Raw genomic sequence first — 18,969 nt, 5'->3', positions numbered from 1 at the left:
AAAGGGGATAAATCAATTTGGAAAAGAATAAAAAGGGAGAACCAAACTTGATATAGAGAAAAGAGAGATGGCGCCATCGCGCTTCCGAAAGCCAGCCGCCAGCCAAGTGCCAACTCGCTTCACCCTACCGGCGCCCCAAAAAACCAGATCTGGTTTCGATGGGGCAGGAGGTGCGTCGCCCTCTCCACCACCGGATGCTGGCCACAGCTTCCACGAACTGAGAGAGAGAGAGAGAGAGAGAGAGAGAGAGAGAGAGAGAGAGAGAGAGAGAGAGAGAGAGAGATCAGCATGGGGGGAGAAATGATCAGCCAGTCTGCTAATTCTACGTGACTCCTTCTGGTCAGTAACATTCAACTATTGAACAGACATCTACGGTAACTAAATCTTAAAGCAAACGAGCATGCACTGCAGCAAGCAATTGCAGAATATCGCTCAATGAAAAAGCAAATATAGATTATTGTACGTCAGCATAAATCAACAAAGTTCAATTGTTGATCTTGCTAGCATAATTTTACATGCAACCCTCAAGCGGATACATTATTGACAACATCTCATTGCTAGCATAATTGTGGTCATCAGTCGGATCGATCCCTGTGAATCTCATCCAGAATCACGACAAGAGCCGCAATGAACACATAGTCAACTTGAGGGAATACGGTAACACCGAATGTGTCCTTTCCTAGCAGTACATTGGAGACAGTAAACTTACGATTCATCTGCAGAACGAAATGGTAAACACATCAACCAATTACTAATAAACCTCCAAATATGATTAGAAACGGAACAATCTTTTGCACTCACTTGAGCAATCATGGTGTCCGAATTGCCAATATAGAAGGCGCAAGATCTCTCAAAGTAGCTGCCCTTGATCTTGAAATCACACACCTGCTCTGCGGTGTTCCCAGCCAAAAAGATATCCATCTCTGTCTTCAGTTGGATGATTGAAGTTTTTTTGACGGTAAAGAGCAAGTCGCTTGCGTTGTTGCTATCCCCTCTGAACACCTCCCATCTGTTGTGCATACTAAATACCTGGTAATGCGCCGTAGTTAGTGATGCTGAATTGATATATTCGCTCAGCTTACCAAAGCATATTCACATAGCTGTTACATTTTACTTCAGCTACAGGAGGATTTCATAAGTAAAGAAATAGTGCAAATTAGGTTGTTTGTTGTGTATGTTGCTGGGCTATGCCAATTAATATGAGCAGTTGAATCTTCGCAAAAAAAGAAAAGAAAAAGAAGAGCAGTTGAAATAGGCTGCTGTGATACATTTTTTAAAAACAAAAGGAAAGAGGAAAAGAAATAGTGTCATTGTAACAGAGTTCAGTTGAAGTATTTTTAACCTTCTTATGCGATGGCTACGTTTTGACCAACAAATTCAGATTAAAACATCGAAGTATTAATATGTATGTGTTACCTTTAGTGGTTCAACCTCAACATCACAAAATCAGTACCAGACGCACCCCACAGTCTACAGTTCAAATCGTAAATTTACTTTTTAATTCAAAGTTAAGAGACTACGCAGGAATATTTACTACTGTTAGTATTTCCCAATACTTGCAACGATTCGGACCCCTTCCAGACAATGAAATTGACAGTCAGATTTCAGTAAATCTTGTTCCAAAAACAAGTTTCCCTCTTTCCTTCCCCCAAAGAATTTGACCATGCTGCCTCAATCTTTCCTCAATCATTAGATCCTCAAGAGTCAAGTCACGGTTTGCCACTTTGACCAAAGAATTAGAATAAACAAGCAGACAACTAGATCAAGACTGAATGTCAATTAGTACAATTTTGTGAACCCCAATCACACCCACAATGAAAGTTGAAAAAAAGAGAGAAAGGGATTGAAATCCGATCCGTCGCTTTACCTTTTCCTGCATGGAGAGGATGGGTTGCCCGGCGGCGTCGAGGAGCACGCGGCGGTGGCGGACGCTGAAGATGGCGCCCTTGACACGCAGCACGACGGCGCCGTTGGCGTCCGTGACGGTGAAGTCGCCGTCGGAGAGGCTGATGGCCTTCTTGGTCACCGTCAGCGGCACCACGTACGGAGCGCAAAACTGTGGAGACACCACCGCCACCGGCTCCAGAGGGGATCCGTGAGACGCCGCCATCGGGGATTGCCGCTTGCCTCGCCGCCGGTGAAGTGGCGATCGCTTGCTCGGTGGGTTTGATCGGGGGCACGCGTTGTTGCTCTCCTAGCGGCTTCCGTTAGTCGTTTGTGCTCGACTAGTTGGGGTCTGGTAGTTTGTTATCGCCCGCCGATAAAACTAGGAGGAGCTAGCAGAGGAAGGTGGGCCCTGCTCAGTGGACGTGCGTGCCAACCAAATTGCTGCTCGAATATGAGATATTTTTATTTCTAACTTCGTGTGTTATAATAAAATATAAATATTAATTATGATAATATCAAGTATAAATTTAAGTATAGAGAGGTAAATATGTCATAGAAATACCGTTGAACGAATACGTCAGTAGCGATACCGTAGTTTAATTTCAGATAAGATTAAAAAAAGAGAACACTGTCTGCTAATTTCCCTTTTATTTTTTTATTTATTTTCATTACTAAAACGGGTCATATATTCTAACCTAACCAGAAGAGAAGAGTAGAAAACGAGGATAAATAGTTAAAATAAGTAAATTATTCGAATTTTAGGAGTTTTTATTAGGTCGGAGCCTAACGGAGAAATAGATGATGTGAGAACCAACTCGTATTTTTTTATAGTAAAGATTTTAAAATTAATATTTATTAATAAACCCTCTGCCAGTTTTTTTTGAAACAAATCTTTTAGCCACACCGAAATGCCTTCCCATGTGTCATGGCTTTATCCTGCGTGGTAACTCAGTTAGATACGCGGGGGACTTCGGTGTAGCTGAAAGATTCGTTTTTGGAAAAAAAAGTAGCTGGCTTATTATAAATTATTTATTTTTCCCGTAGTAAAGAACTTAAAACAACATCATAAGTTTCCACGCCTTCTGCTGCCTCATATTATGAACTTCTAAAAATTCTCAAAACATATAGAGACGATGGGAGGATATACCTTATTATAATTTCAAGATCAAACTCAATCGCATTTGGGTGATATTAAATTGACGGCAATGAAAATGAATGGTTGTGAGTAGTGAAAAATAACTATTCATGCAAGCTTTGTCTCATTTATATCTTTCAATTGCTATCAAGTTCGATATTGGTCTTACCCAAGCCCGTAGGATGTGTCCTGACTTATCTCTCGAAATTTTTAACGAATATTTTTAAACTTCTATAACTAGCAGTACGGTGGTGGTGTGTGAGAGCGAAGCACATGATTTGTTCTCGTAACTGTAAATGCTGACGAGAAATGTCTATATTTAAATTATTTTTTCCAATATACTTATTTTTAATTGAATATGGGTACATGACCTGAGAATAAAGAATGAAAAATTCGAATAAGATTGCTTCATAATTTGGTGAAATTCGGATAGTGGATTAGATATGCTTACTCTAAACACTTTTAATCATATTGTTAAATCACTCAATCAAAAACCATGATAATATCCAATAAAAAACCATGATGATAATTAAGAAAAAATATTATCAAGTCCCCGGAGGAACAGAGGAAATTCAGAGGAATTTGGAATGAATATAATCCTATGGCTAAAAGTCTTATGCGGATGAGCACGGAGCTAAGTGGCAACGTCCGAGGTTAGGGTCAAACCGGCGATGGTTCGAACCCCACATCCCGCACTTTATAGATCTCTAATGAAGGCCGTACCGTGAGAAAGTGTTGTTAAAAAAAAAGTCTTATCATCCCTTTGCAACAAAGCAATAAGTGCCTAGAATTCCTATGAATTTCTGACAGAATGCATTGTTATATAATAATTCTGTCGGAATACTAATATGAGAGTCAACCCAACGAATAAAATTGATTTGTGTCACACTCTCTCTTCAAATAAACGAGACGTTCGTGATTTCCAACGAGACGATCATCGTGCCGTTCCCAAGAGTTCCTTCGATTTAGATTTCGCCTATAAGATATACAATAATACTATGAACACCAAACTCTGGAATGGACGCGAGTGAACCCTGGACATGTTAGGACTTCAAACGAGAACTCAGCAGTAAGGCCAATAATCATCGAAATTTTGGCAAAATTGTGAGGACTTTGAGACCATTACCTACTCCAAAGTATCTTGGCATATATATATATATATATATTGAAATTTAGATTATAGTATATGAGTTTCATAAATTAGGATACTTGTTTGTCTTTTTCAATTGATATTAATATCTCTTATTCTTGTAATGGTATATCTGTTAAATTTGTATTATTTTATATGGATCATGATTTATGAAGCTATCTCTCATACGCTCTAACGCTCTTCCTCGAGTTTAACATGTGTTTGTAGTTCTTTTTGAAATTGTAGATAAAGGAGGAGAAGTTTAACGACCAAAGCAAGATGTATGACTAGTGGAGAACAAGCACGATGCTAAGATTGATAAAAGAGGGACTTATCTACATTGGATATCAAAAGCATAGAATGGAGAATGTAACAGTCTAAAATCCTAAAACGTAGAAAACATAAAGCTTTTTCAAGAAAATAAAAGAATTTGCTAAGCTAAATAATTCTTAAGTGTATATATGTGTATATATGTGATTGCTTCCTCGATTGCTTATTTAGGTGATCCTATATATATGTGGTATATACACTGCATAAGTACAATAGTACATGTGTATAGAAAAAAGGGGGAAAAACTTTTGAATGTTTTGGACCCAAAGCCCAACTCTCACCTCTCTCTTCCTCCTCTCAGCCCACTCAACCAAGCCGGCCCAGCATGCTCTCTTCTCTTCTCTCCCTCTTTGCTTCAGCATAGTGCAGCAGCAGAAGCCGCCACCACCGCACGCGCGTGCCACCGTTATCGTGTCCGAGCTGGAGAGCAAACGCCCAGCCACCAAACGAGTTCACCCAAGCATCTAGGAGCTCAAGCCCACGCTATTTTTGCCCAAGCCCGAGCCAAATCTGAGATAAACACACATGGGAGTCCGCCGGTCGTCCAAAATCCAAACCAAATTCACCATATAGAGTTAGGGGCGAGCAATGGATCAAAAGGGGAAAGAATCCAGGTGCTATGTGTGAGCTTTTGCCCAAGAGATAGTCATAAGCACGGTTGAATCATCGGATTCGAGTTTGAACCACCACCACCACCCCTTTTCAAATCCGATTCGATTTAGAGATTAGGTAGCCTCCTCCCACCTATATATATATATATATATATATATACATATACATACATATATATATACATATACATACATATATATATATATATATGCGACACTATAGCCTCCCCAGATCATCCTGAAGCTTTTGCCCAACTTGCTGAGACGAAATCGTCGCCAAAGCTCATCATCGTCGGGAGCCGAAGCTTCAAGCCAGTATTCGCCATCGCCCGCCTCCCTGGAGCCTCTCCAACGTCGACATGTCCCCTAGGTATGAACCCCGTACTTCCCCGATCCTTCTTCGCTGCTCGCCGTAGTAGTTGGAGCACCGGAGCGCCATTCCGACGAGTTTCCGACCGTGCGCCACCATGAGAGAGACGTCAACGCCCTGTGTTTCGCCGAAGCCGAGCGCCAAGGCATGATAGCCATCCGATCCAAAGCCAACAGTGTAGATTAGAACCCCCTCATACCTCTTCGTCGGCCAAGCCGAGTGCGACATGTGGCTTACACAAGCCCAGTTAGCTTTGTTTTTCTTTTTAATTGTTTAATCTATTTTGGTGACATCATAAATAATAAATATTGTGTAATAAATAGTTTTCAGTATAAAATAATTTTGAAAAATTATAATAATTAGTAAATTAATTTCTAAAAATGTTTAATAATGTTTTATAGGTATATTTAATTCTGTTTAATATTTTTTTAATAGTTTTATTATTCAAATAAATGATAGAAAATCTAGAAAACCCCTAGAAAATTATAGATGGCTTTGGAAAAATCCTAGAAAATTCCTATAAACATAATTTCATTGGTAGATAATCTTTTAGTCCTATTTTAATCTTTAGAAAATCATAACTTGTCAACTGTAGCTCTGTTCTGACTTGTTCTTTCGCCGAATTATCCAGAATAGTGTAATCTTGTGATGATGGTGTTTGTTGTATGATGTTTGATTCTTTTTGGATCTTGGTATTTATATATTGTTATTTTTCCGCCTATGTTGTGAGTAGATGCCAACGTTCAAGATGAGGTAGAAGATCTGCAAGATCAAGATTTTGAAGACCCCACTAAGTTTAGTGAAAGCAAGTTGTATTCTTGATCATTTTTATCCTAGTTTTTAAATATTTTGTTTTACAAACATCCATGCTAATAATTTTGTTGGGACTCTCAAGAGTTAGGTTTTACCCTAGTTTTTCTCTTATCATCCTTGTTGCCATAGTATGGTTTTAGGTTATGGATGGGTAGATGAATTTGAGCAGGTGGTATGAAGAGATGTATGCTCAAATCTAAGGATCAGTTCATGGGGTGACATTTCTATGTTCATAGTACAACCATAAGCCTGGTATGGAATGGACCTAGCTAAGTAATTTGCTTACTCTTAGTATAGTGGAGACCAGGCAGGAGAGCGGTGAATGAACGATGTCTTGGGATCCGAAAGACACAAGAGGGGGCTTCCGTTATTGAGATGGAATCACGCGACAGTGAAACCTTAGCCGGTAGACATGTGCTGAGAGAGGTATTGTAAAGGCTTTGTAGTGGATTTCTAGTGCGCACCTTGGTAGTGTGTAAGAGTTCTTCGTTGGCCAATGGATGCTCGACAAAACAAGATAAAACGTCTTGTGGATGAAGTACAACCTCTGCAGAGTTAAAACTGAATATTCAGCCGTGTTCACGGTCACTTAATTATTATTGCTTTTTAAATATTTTTACTTAAATGCTGATTTATGCAAAGTAGCCATTCAACCTATTTGTTATTAAAGCTTTCATATGCATACTATTCCTTCACAACTTGCTAAGTACGATAAGTGCTCACTCTTGCTATCACCAAACAGTCAGTTGGAGAAGGTATCGAGGAGTATGCTGAAGGTGAATCATTCTAAGATGCTTTCTATGTCGATGATGCATATGAAAGAGTCATAAAGGATTAGAGTCACTACTATAAAACCAAGCTTATATGCTGGCTGTAGCGAAAATGGTCCCATTAGGCAATATAGTCAATGGGACTAACATGTTTATCAAGAATATATGTTAGTAGGTCTCATGGATACAATACATGAAGAAGTCACCGTAGCCAGGACAAAGTTTGATTGAATTGGAGAAGTCCCTAGAGAAATGAACTCACCAGATGGTCCAGTGCTTTGTGTGTTGAACTCACCAGAGCATATTTGGCAAAATGAGAGAGAAGCCTGAAGACCTCACCGGAAGGTCTGGTGATCATAGAAGATACACACCGAAGCATTTTGTCCAGAGAAGGTTGCAGTCATTGAAGTTGAAGATCAAAGCACCGGATGGTCTGGTGATCAATATGTTGCACACATCGGACAATAAATAGTGCAAAGAGGTAGAATGAAGTTCAACGTAACGGATGGTCTAATGATGAAGGTTGTGCATGCCGGAGCATTATTTTCAAAGAGGGTTGCAATGGCTTGGTTGGCTAAAGTCAACTCACCGGATAGTCTGGTGAGGAAGTGATGTGCACCAGATGCTTACACTGGAGCAATTTACACCGAGAAGAAGGAAAGGCTCGGATGGCTCAGGATAACTCACCAGATAGTTCGGTGATGAAGATAAAGTATACACCGGTGTAACTTGTTTGGGCAATTGGACCCTGGATTTTCCGAAATAGCAAGCAAACTTCTAGGAGCCTCTTATGCTCAAGTAAGTTGAAATCCCCATGTTAAATTCTATATTTACCATTTGAACTCAAAATGTTACCTTGAAAACCAAAATTGATTGTAATACCCTGATTTTCAGAATTTACAACTTTTTAAATTTTTCTAAGATTATGGAATAGCTTCACCAGTAGCATAGGTTTAAAACCTATTTTCTTAACCAATCAATCAATATAGGTTATTATTTTGTGTGCATTGCATGCTGAGTTTTCTTTGGAGTTAGGTAAATGCATTAGAGTTCCTTTTCTTTTTCCTTCTCTTTGGTGTTTTGAGTGAAAAAGATTTCGAAAAGGTTTTACAAAACTATGTAGTAAGCTAGTTAAGGATCTTAATGGTTGGAATTCAAAATCCTAGAATTTATCATTTATTCAATCCTTGATCATATATGATCATTCTCTAGTTCAATTCAAATCTTATCCAAATCTTTGTTTAAAGCCAATCTCTCATCTTTCTCAAATTCTACCCAAATCCAAATTCAAATTCCTTATCTGCTCCTATTCTTGTTCAACCTCATTTTTCGTTTCTTTTAAATTCACTCTAAGATCAATTCAAATTCAATGAATACCAAAGATGTAGATCTTTTCGAGTACTACAATTTACAGTCCAGAAACGTCCAATTTGAAGTCCGGACGATGCAGATATCGTCCTAGGAATAGAGAGCTATGAAAAAGGAAATCCTAATTGACTTGAACTCGAACACGATTCGTGTTCGGCTTGGACTCCACCTCAACCAACCACCCCTAGCCCTATAAGTATGAGTTGCACACCCTCTTCTATCCCTATTCCATGCCACCGAGCCCTAGACGTTGATGCTGTCCTGTCCGTGTGCCACCTGTCATCGGAGCCGTAGCTGCCGCCGCTCGTGATGCGCTACCTCATCGTCTTCTCCCCGAATCCTCCTTCCTCGACCATCGAAGCAAGGTGAGGACCCCTTCTTCTCCTCCCTTAGTACTATTTTATCATCATACTAAGTCCCTAGCCAAGCCCTAGCCCCAACCAAAACCCAATCTACGTCGCCACGGTCGTCATTGTCATCGCAGAAAACTGCGTTGTAGCCGACTGACATCGATGTTCCCAGCCAACTAGTGCACCGTTCTCCATGCCCTTTCACCAGCACATGACCCATGATGTTCCCCATGCCCTCACTAACCAAGTCAGCTAGTAGAGTAGCCAAACCACCGGAATCAAGGTCGACATGCCCGTTGTCCGGTTTTTGGACGCGTTCACGCGCGCACCGGATTTGCATTCGCGTTCCCTGTCAATCCAAAAATTGTATCGATGCACCAACCACGTCACAACGTATCCCATCGAGTCTTATATGTGACCCTAGGAGCCCATCCCTGTTTGTGCAGCGACACGACTGGAACGCGATTGCCAACCACATCATGTTGCAACCGTCACCCATCTCATCTCCGCTGATTGTTCTTCCCATCAGGGAATGATCTACCAAAACCCATGCCATGGCATTGTCTTCCCGGGATATATGAACATCTCTGTTCAAATGGTTTCTCAAATTTCATAGCCAATCTCCTAAAACGCGAGCATCTTCATTGCTACGTCTGTTCACAGTCATCGCTGTTTTGCCGCTACCTCGGATGACCCCTTCCAAAACCAACCATACCGTTGAGTTAGTCTTTCCATGTTCTACACCATGCTTCCCTCGTTTCACTGAAACACCATTGAAGCCCAACATCGATGTTAGTGGTCACGCGCCCGATAGCCATCCTCGATGAAAACCTGAACCACCACCGCTACATAGAGTCACCGGTAGTATCCTTAACCTAGAAGCGCAACATTCGGCCTTTTTGATCCATCATAGGTGGTCGAGACTAGATCTCAGTGTATCCCTTCCTTAATCCAAGATGGTACCTGATTAGCATGCCAAGTTAGCGCCACATCATTCTCCTTTGCCTAGTCAGTGAAGTCTGATCTACCCTACACTTCTTGAATCTTGCGCATTGATGTTGTCAAGCTTGACATAGTGATTATGCAATAAACTCTTTTTCCATAGGAAGATAACTCCAGTAAACTAGTCTTTCCTTTCAGTCTAATCCTTCTTTAGAAAGCTCATATCTCTTTTCATCTTAACTCCGATTTAGGTGATTCTTGCATCTAAATGTTCTAAAATCATCCCTATCCAACCATAGTGTTTCTAAAGTGTTCTAATGATGTTTGGTATGTTTTTCCGGAGCAGTTCGAGGGACTTCAGGACCAAGATTTCGACAACACCGAGCACCATTGTGTAAAAGGCAAGTGTCCTTGATCATCTTAAGTCTATGTTTTTAAATGTTTTGTTTTACAAATTGCATGCAGTGTCTGTCAATATGATGGGTAGTCACTTATTTTAGGGTTTTCCCTAGATTTTTTCTTATCATCCCTTGAAACCTAGATGGTTTATGGTCAGGTATTTTTGATAGGTAGATTGCTTAGCTATGCTTTTAGGATACTATAAAGTGTCATATACTTGAGTAATGAACTTATTCAACAATGGTGGTTAACTTGTTAATGGTATAGCAACATGGCACCTTAGGCCTTGAGCAAAGTAGTATTGTTGATGATGATGGTTATGTTGCTGGCCTAGTGTTTGCTCAAGGGACCTAAATAAGGACCGGTTTGTGGAGCGACAACCCAAGAAATATCGTACCACCACGAGACCTGGTACTGGACAGGACTGGCCTATTAATTAGTGGATTCAAGTTTTTGTGCATGCTAAATGGAAGAGTGGATGTGTGGGGACGACTAAGGCTAGAACTATTTGGTTAGTGGTATGAGACGTGTAGTGGAAGGGAAGGATCAAAACTTTCTAGAAACTACAAAGCGCAAAAGGGGGCTTCTGGGTGGGGCGAAAACCACTTTTGACGACGGTTGTGAGGAACCGTCCAAATAATATTCTAATTAATCACCAGGAGGATCGTTATTCATAATCACAACCTCGATGATTAACCAGAATATCATCCCGGTAATCCTGGCACGTGTTTTGTGCCCAAGGATCGGAACACATACCTTCCAACGTATACATCACAACATAGTGATGGGACATGTAAGATTTGGAAAGTGTAATATACAGCAAGGAATTATATGCAAGTTCTACAAGTGGAACGTGGCATTTGAGGAAGCATGTTAATGTTACATGTTGCAAGAAAAAAAATCTGAAGTTCCTATGAAATCGTGTAATTTTGGTTATTTTGAATATATGTTGTACTCTTTTTTCTTCTAGTAGAAAGGTTTTTAATGAGGCAACTAATCAATAAATCTCATTTTAATCTATTTTTCATAAAAATTATTTTTAAAATTTTTAGTTATTACTTTTGAATTTTTCTATTTTCAGATGAGACGGGTCGGAACAGCCCGTCATGCCACAAACGTGCCTAGGACCACCTGGCACTGCACACACGCTCACAGACCATGCCATGGGCCACTACTCCGGCATGCAGGTTGATACGACACGATCTGTTAACTGAAGAGAGAATTCTTTGTGTGCCATTGAAAGATAGTGAAATCCTCATTTTGCCACTAGAAAAGTTACGATCTCTCCTAAGCCACTAGATTTATTTTTGTCTTCCGGCCGTGCCACTTCCGTCATTGCCACTCAAACGGTTGTTAAATTGTGTGAGGAAAAGACAATTTTGCCCTCGTTGGCATCCATTTCTCTCAAATTTTCCAATTCATTTCTATGTCTCGAAAGCGCTGGATGGGGGGTGCTTCTTTGAGAGGCTGGCATCATCCATGGCGATAGAGGCGGTATTGTAGTAGGCGTCAGATCCGGCATGCACTCATTTGAGAGGTGCAACCGCTTCGACACACACGAGGTGTTCACGAAGCTGGCAAAGCATCTCAATCCATCCGCTGGCCACAACAAGATTGAGCGACAACTCTGGAAGCGTGACATCACCGAGCTAGTCAAGGATATCAAGATGTTTAAGCAAATCTTGGAGGCATTGCAGCTCAAAGGACTCCTCCACCACACCCCTCTGCCAGCGTCCATCCAAACCCCTCCGCCTCCCATCGTCCTCATGCGCCATCCCACCGGGCGCCATCACCGACGACGGTGCTTATTACGCTTGCGCGGCGGCTTTGCATTGATGTCGACTGCGCGTGCCATCGGCGATCACCAGACATGTCCGCGTCACCCGTGTGGAGCCCGGGCTCCCCGTTGAGACGCGGCCCATAGTCCCAGCAGCGACACGTCTCACTGGCTCAATCGCTAAAGTACCAACCTTTCAGGAAGGCAACCACCACCGATGCAACCAGCGTTTAGTCCCGCATCACCCACCATGCGGCCCACAACTCCGCCGCGCTAAATCCTGATGACGAGGCCTCCACCACCTTCTCTGGCAGTGGAAGCAACAACTCCTTCAATTCCTCCTCCCGTTGGGACTTCGAGCCGTTAATCCTCCACCCCAACTTCTCCTAAAACCACAACTTTTTCCAATGAGGGCACAATTGTCTTTTTTCCCACACAACTTAACAACCGTTTGAGGTGGTGGCGACCGAAGTGGCACGGATGGAAGAGAAAAGTAATAGTAGTGGCTTAGGAGAGATATAACTTTTCTAGTGGTAAAATGAGAATTTCATTATTTTTTAGTAGCACATAAAGAATTCTCTCTTAATTTAACCAGGTCTGACGGGCCATCTTGTACCATAACCGAGTCATGCCTAGCTGGGTCCATGTCAGGCTAAACCGTTAGGCCATAGGTCTCTCCGAAATATCTTTCTGTGGTGGTGGGCCCGCCAAATAGCTGCAATTGTCGGATAGAATATCACGTGTTTACCCTTTTTTGGCTGCTACCTCGTACTAAAAGTTCTATTTCCCCAGGAAACATTTAAAGATGTATGGGATGATATATCTGTTGGCACGGAATTGGGCAACACCTCGCTAATACGGGTCCGTCAAGTATACTTGTCGCTTTTCGCTGCAACGTGCGACTTGTTTACAAGCAAAGAAGCAAAGGTTTCGAACGGCAACCTTAGGGATCGCCGCTCGGATGATTTACGAGCAAATCGACAAAGAACTGCCACCCAAACCACATGGATTCAAAGTAACAGCGAAGAACTAATCCTAAATTGCAAGAAAGTAAAGGCAAAATGAAAAGTAGATGCAATAGATGCCATTGACTAATGGATATGCCATCGGCCTCCACCCCTCGACTATTTATAAGGGGGGGGGGTCTGGTCTTGATCCTAGGGAATCGAAGTAGGACTCTATTCCAACCATAAACACGCCCTGTTTGGCCAAAATCGCAAAACAAATCCGAACAAATCCACGAATCCACTTCGATTCGGTTTTGGACTGAACAAAGGATGGTCAGGTGAGAACAAACTCCAGAACATCAGACCATCCGGTGAGTACACTCGGCCAAAACTCTAAGACTCGGTCTTACACACACCGGATATTCTGACATCACATTTATACTCACTGGAGTATGTCATCGGACTAATATTTGCAAAGAGCAACTTTTGACAAGAGAGTACACAAGCCTGCACCGGATGCTCCGGTGTACACAAGACACCCTCACAGGACTAATATTTGTAGAGAACAATTCTTTTGCAAAGTTTTCCTTTTGAATGCATCAGATGATCCGGCAATCATCAAAGACCTCATAGGACAATTTTCACCAGAGAAAAAAAATTTGGCTAAAAACCTTCTTCTTCTCGCCGAATAGTTTGGTGATACCCCGGAATCTCCACTGAACAATTTCTTCCAGAGAGTAAGTTTTTGGCGTAAATTGACCTTCTACATACTGGATAGTCCGGCGTTTTCACTGGATCATTCGCCGGACTATTTTATATAGAGAGCATGATTTGTTGCACCAAATTCTCATCCCACTCTCCAGATAGTCCGGCGTTCAATGAGCCTCTCACCGGACTATTTTTTCCAGAAAGTATATCTTCTAGCCGAAATCGAACTATAAGCACCGGATAGTCCGGCGATAACACGACATTAATCACCGGACTATCCGGTGTATACAAAAAATCTGGTCATGCCATTTCTTGACATCAACACATGCCCCCCTATTTTTTTGTAAAGCTTGCGCACCGAAAAATATTTTTACACAGGATAATCACGAATACCTCATCTTCTACTCTAAGTTATGACTTAGGGAGATACAAACAACATATCGGCCATATGTACATGTTCTAAGGGCGATGATATTCACACCGACCACGTACAATGATATATCTTAGGATGATAGTAAATTACATCGGCCATGTATAGTTACCTTCTCAAGCATCTTGCCAAACGCTCGGATAATATTTCTTCAAGTATTTCCCATTGATAGTGCGAGGCATCTTGTCTCCTCTTTGTGTGGCATGTTCTTCAAGGGAATGGCCTCGGTCCACTTTGTAAAGTAATCTGTAGCAACCAAAACAAAGCGATGACCTTTAAAAGATGAAGGATGAATTTGGCTGATGAAATCTAAAGCCCCTCGAACGGCCATGGTTTGATGATAGGATTCAACATAGAAGCAGGAGTTAACTGTATATCACCAAACTTTTGACATGCTTCACATCCTTTGTAATATCTAGAGCAATCATCAAACATAGTCTTCCAATAAAATCCAGCTCTCCTTAACAACCATATCATTTTGGGAGCCGACTGATGTGTTCCACAAATACCTTCATATACTTTGCCCATAGTAATTTTACTTTGCTCCGAACCTGGACATTTTAGAAGCAACCCATCCATAGTTCGGCGATATAATTCACCATCCAACATCACATATTTTAAAGCTTGTCGCCTAGTCTTTCTATCTACCTTGAACTAGGATTTTCTAAATATTCGATCATCGGCTTTCTCCAATCACTAGACATATGCAAATCTGATTTTTTGAGCAAAACCGAACCTTCTTCCTATTGTTTGGCCAAAAGAACACTAGCACAAGATAACAACGATTTTTCTAACACAAAGAACATCCCTCTATTCACTCGATAACCGGATGCTTGCTGCACTAAATCATTTGCCCTCATATTCTCTTCTCTAGATCAAAACTTGCTATGATATCTAAGCATATATCCAAATAGCTATTTAGTGACCCATCAAATCATTGATAAACTCTAGAAACTTGCTGCACCACTAATAATGAATCACCAAACACTTCTACATGTGTCATTCCCATGGACTTTAAAATTTGCAAACCTAACAAAAGAGCTCCGTACTCGGCTTGATTGTTGGTACAGAAGTATTCTAAGCGAACCGATGTTTCAAAAACAACACCGCTCGGTGAAATTAAAACAATGCCAACACCTTGACCTTCTCTACAAGCCAAGCCATCAAAGTATAATTTCCATGGACACACACTAATCAAACTAACCAATACGTCACTATCAATACGATAATCAACAATAAAATCAGCAACGATTTGTCTTTTCATAGATCTTAATGGTTCATAAGCTAAATCATATTCAATCGAAGAATAGGGCCACTTTACGATTCTACCACTCAAAATTGGCTTTTGCAACATGTACTTAATAACATTGGTTTGGCATGCAACCACACAAGTACTAGAAAGCAAATAATGTCTCAACTTGGTGCATGCATAGTACAAAGATAAACATAATTTTTCAATAAAAGTATACCTTATTTCCGCATCCAAGAGACGCCAACTCAAATAAGTGATCGCATATTCTTTCCCTTTGCTTTCTTGTGTAAGAACAACACCTATTACCATTTCTTGTGTAGCAACATATAGCCGAAACAGAATCCCAGCCTTGGGCACCATTAACACGGGAGGTGATGACAAACATTTTTTGATGTCATCAAAAGCTCATTGCTGTTATGCCCCCCCAATTATGGAAGTAAAAGCACTAACCTTGCCAGATAAGTTAGATATGAAACGCCTCAAATAATTAACCTTTCCCAGCAATTTTTGGACATCTCTCTTTGATTGTGGCGCTCCCAACTTATCTATAGCTGCTATTTTTTTTAGGATCTATCTCTATACCTTTTTTTTGTATTATGAACCTAAGAATTTACCCGCCAATACACCAAAAGCACACTTAAGTGGGTTCATCTTTAAACCATACCGAAGCATTCTTTAAAAAGTTGAACGCAAATCGGCTAAATGACTATCCATAGCATCTGATTTGATAACAATATCATCGATATAAATCTCCAAGATGACACCAAGCAAATCATGAAAGATCAAAGTCATAGCTCTTTGATAAATAGCACCGGCATTCTTTAAACCAAATGTCATAACAACCCATTCAAATAAAACAACAAAACCTGGGCAACGGAAAGCCGTTTTAGACATATCTTCTTCAGCCATGAAAATTTGATTATAGTTCGCATTACCATCCAGAAAACTAATAACTCTATGACCCGAAGCATCATTAATCAATATATCGGCGATGGGAATAGGATATTGATCTTTAGGAGTAGTTTTATTTAAATCTCTAAAATCAATGCATACTCTCAACTTATCACTATTTTTCTTCTCAACCGGGACAATATTAGATATCCATTCAACATATCTACAAGGACAAATAAATCCCACAGTGAGCAACCGGCTTATTTCTTCTTTGATTCGTCCATACATGTTAGGATTAAACTTTCTAGCTGGTTGTTTGTGAGGTCTAAAACCCGACTTTATGGGAAGCCAATGCTCTACAAGCTCACGACTAAATCCCGGCATCTCATGATACTTATATCCTTTGAGTAATGCAATCATTTTGCCTTTTTGAACATCATACATGTTTTTATTCACAAATGTCGGCCTAGGAACAGTACCATTTCCTATATCTACCTCTTCTAATGGATCAGCCGACGAAAAACCTTGTCCTAGCTTTTCTATCTCATCAAAATCATCAATAGTCTCATAAATATTGTTCTTTAGACTGATATTGCTCCACACACTGTTGCAACCATTCTAAATTACTTTGTTTATTCATTTATAACATTACATTGCTAAGCCAAGATGAAGAAATCGTCTGTATAGACACAGGTACAAAACCATCTCTAGTAACACTAAGAAAATCATACCCCGAAAGGTCTTGACCGGACAGACACTGTACATTCCCATGTTGCCAATCTACCGAAGCATCGGTCAAAGCAACAAAATCTGATGTATCTGCATGTACAACCTCTATTTCATCGTCTACCCATTGAATCAAGAATTGGTGCAAACTAGAAGGTATACGACGGTTTGCATGAATCCAATCACGGCCTAATAAAATATTGTAGTTACCTTGCACATTGACGACGAAGAAGGCCATAGGGACCGTCTTTCTCCCAACGGTGAGATCCATGGAAATTACGTCTTTTGCCTCCGTAGGCTTGCCGGTGAAGCCATTAAGCACCAAGTTTATCTTTACAAGCTCTTTGTCTTCTTTTCCTAGCTTCTTGAAAACTGAATATGGCATTAGATTCACGGTGGCTCCACCATCCACTAGCATTCTCGAAATTGGCTTTCCATCAATATACCCCTTGACATACAATGGTCTCAAATGTTAGCTCGATTCTTTGGGCTTTTCAAATATAGTTTCCTTCAGACCAAGATTTAGTTGAGCAACCTCTTCATCAACAGCCCGAAACTCCGAAGGTAAAACAAAAACCATATTAATATCCATATTATCATGCGGTGGAATGCCATCTTTAAGAATTGGAGAGTTTTCTAGCATATCATATTCATCATCACTAGATGTCACAATAGGCTCTATGACTTGCTTTACTCTCCATTCTTGTCTAATAGGCACCATCGTCTTGATTTCATTGAATACTTGATCTCTCACCTTTTCAGCTTGTGCTTCTCCCAACTCTTGCTTGTGTAACCTTTGTACTCTACTCTTTTGGGAATGTGAGAGACCCCTAGGACACCACAGTTGCTATGGCTTAGTCCCGGGCAGCAAGGACTTCTCCTTTTCAACCTTTCGATCGTTTGGACTAGCGATCGGCTTTGAACTAGAAGTTGCTTCTTGAACATTTGGTGCCATGGGTTGTTGTACTGTTGTAGGTGGCGCTTCCTTAAGCTCAAGATCGGTACCAACCCCTCCTACAACTTCCCCTTTGTTGCTGCCACTTGATCGTCATTAGCCTATTGCTTTTGCACTTTGCTTTCATCAACAATCGGCTATTTTTCTTTCGATTCCGGATCTGATTTCTCATTAGAAACACTCGTGTTCTTCACACGATAGACTTTCTTAACATGTCTCATATCCCTCCTATCATTTGACTGATTTTTTGGATCAAACTGGTCTTGTTTAGGACAAGATAGTTTGTCGAACGCCGACGGTCGTGGTGCTATCCACCCCGGGTGAAATGGTGCAAATGGTATAGAAAGTGGTGCCCAAGGTGCACACTAGCCCCACAGCGGACATGGAGGACAAACCATCAGAGTAGACCCCCACACCATAGGCATTGGTGGCCCGAAAGGAGGGAACAGAGCTGCTACAATATTATCCTCCCATTGCCTCCTCCTCCCTTCAAACTCAAGCTTCAGAGGTGATCTTGGATGTTTAAGAGCATTGGGCCGGCTGCCCCTTTTTTGGCCTGCCTTGCACCCTCATACTTAGCAAAAAGTGTATCAAATATAGGTTTTGGCTTCTCATGCTTCTTAATAGCTTTGTTCTTATCTTCATTTACTTTCCAACAGTCAATTTCTGGACTTTTAGGTTTGATCATCCTTGGCCTTACATTATCATTACCAATGATCACACTCTTGCCTTTAGTCGATTCAGCTTGAGACGGTCGAACCAAGACCTTCTTCCCTTCAAAGTTCATCATGTTGACAGGGAATGGATCATTATCTAGCTTCATCTTAGAATTTTCAACAAACTTCAATAGTCCTTCATTAATGGCTGATTGAATCTGTCAACGGAAAACATTGCAATCATTAGTAGCGTGAGAATATGAATTATGCCATTTACAATATGCACGTTTATTAATCTCCTCAAGTGATGGAATAACATGATTAGGAGACAAACTAATTTGCTTTTCTTGTAACAAGAGATAAAATATCCGATCACATTTAGTGACATTGAATGTGAATTTCATCTCTTCTTGCTTATTCTTTTGTGGAGTCGGCTTCAATGCGAAGCACACGAATGGCTTAGATTTGGACTTCCATGTCCATTCAGCTACACACACGTCTATACTATCATCATCTGACAAAT

At 40.8% G+C, this 18,969-nt stretch overlaps 1 protein-coding gene across 1 annotated transcript; it reads right to left on the bottom strand.

The window, feature by feature from the left end:
• Positions 1-432: 432 nt before the first annotated feature.
• Positions 433-2,259, bottom strand: LOC133891933 (protein LURP-one-related 15-like). Its single transcript, XM_062332647.1, has 3 exons — positions 1,868-2,259; positions 802-1,029; positions 433-716 (listed from the first exon to the last, which is right to left on the bottom strand). The coding sequence occupies exons 1-3, from the start codon at positions 2,108-2,110 to the stop codon at positions 576-578; spliced, it is 612 nt and encodes a 203-aa protein (XP_062188631.1). The 5' UTR covers positions 2,111-2,259; the 3' UTR covers positions 433-575.
• Between the last annotated feature and the right edge of the window lie 16,710 nt (positions 2,260-18,969).

Source organism: Phragmites australis, chromosome 15 (assembly GCF_958298935.1).
Source record: "Phragmites australis chromosome 15, lpPhrAust1.1, whole genome shotgun sequence".
Taxonomy (NCBI): domain Eukaryota; kingdom Viridiplantae; phylum Streptophyta; class Magnoliopsida; order Poales; family Poaceae; genus Phragmites; species Phragmites australis.
This window is presented reverse-complemented; position numbering and strand designations above follow the sequence as displayed.

Excerpts from the sequence above, each read along its gene's own strand:
- LOC133891933 (XM_062332647.1), bottom strand. The coding sequence starts at position 2,110 with ATGGCGGCGTCTCACGGATCCCCTCTGGAGCCGGTGGCGGTGGTGTCT. Across the intron at positions 1,030-1,867 it reads TCCTCTCCATGCAGGAAAAG|GTATTTAGTATGCACAACAG; the intron begins GTAAAGCGACGG and ends GCGCATTACCAG. Across the intron at positions 717-801 it reads CGGACACCATGATTGCTCAA|ATGAATCGTAAGTTTACTGT; the intron begins GTGAGTGCAAAA and ends TTCGTTCTGCAG.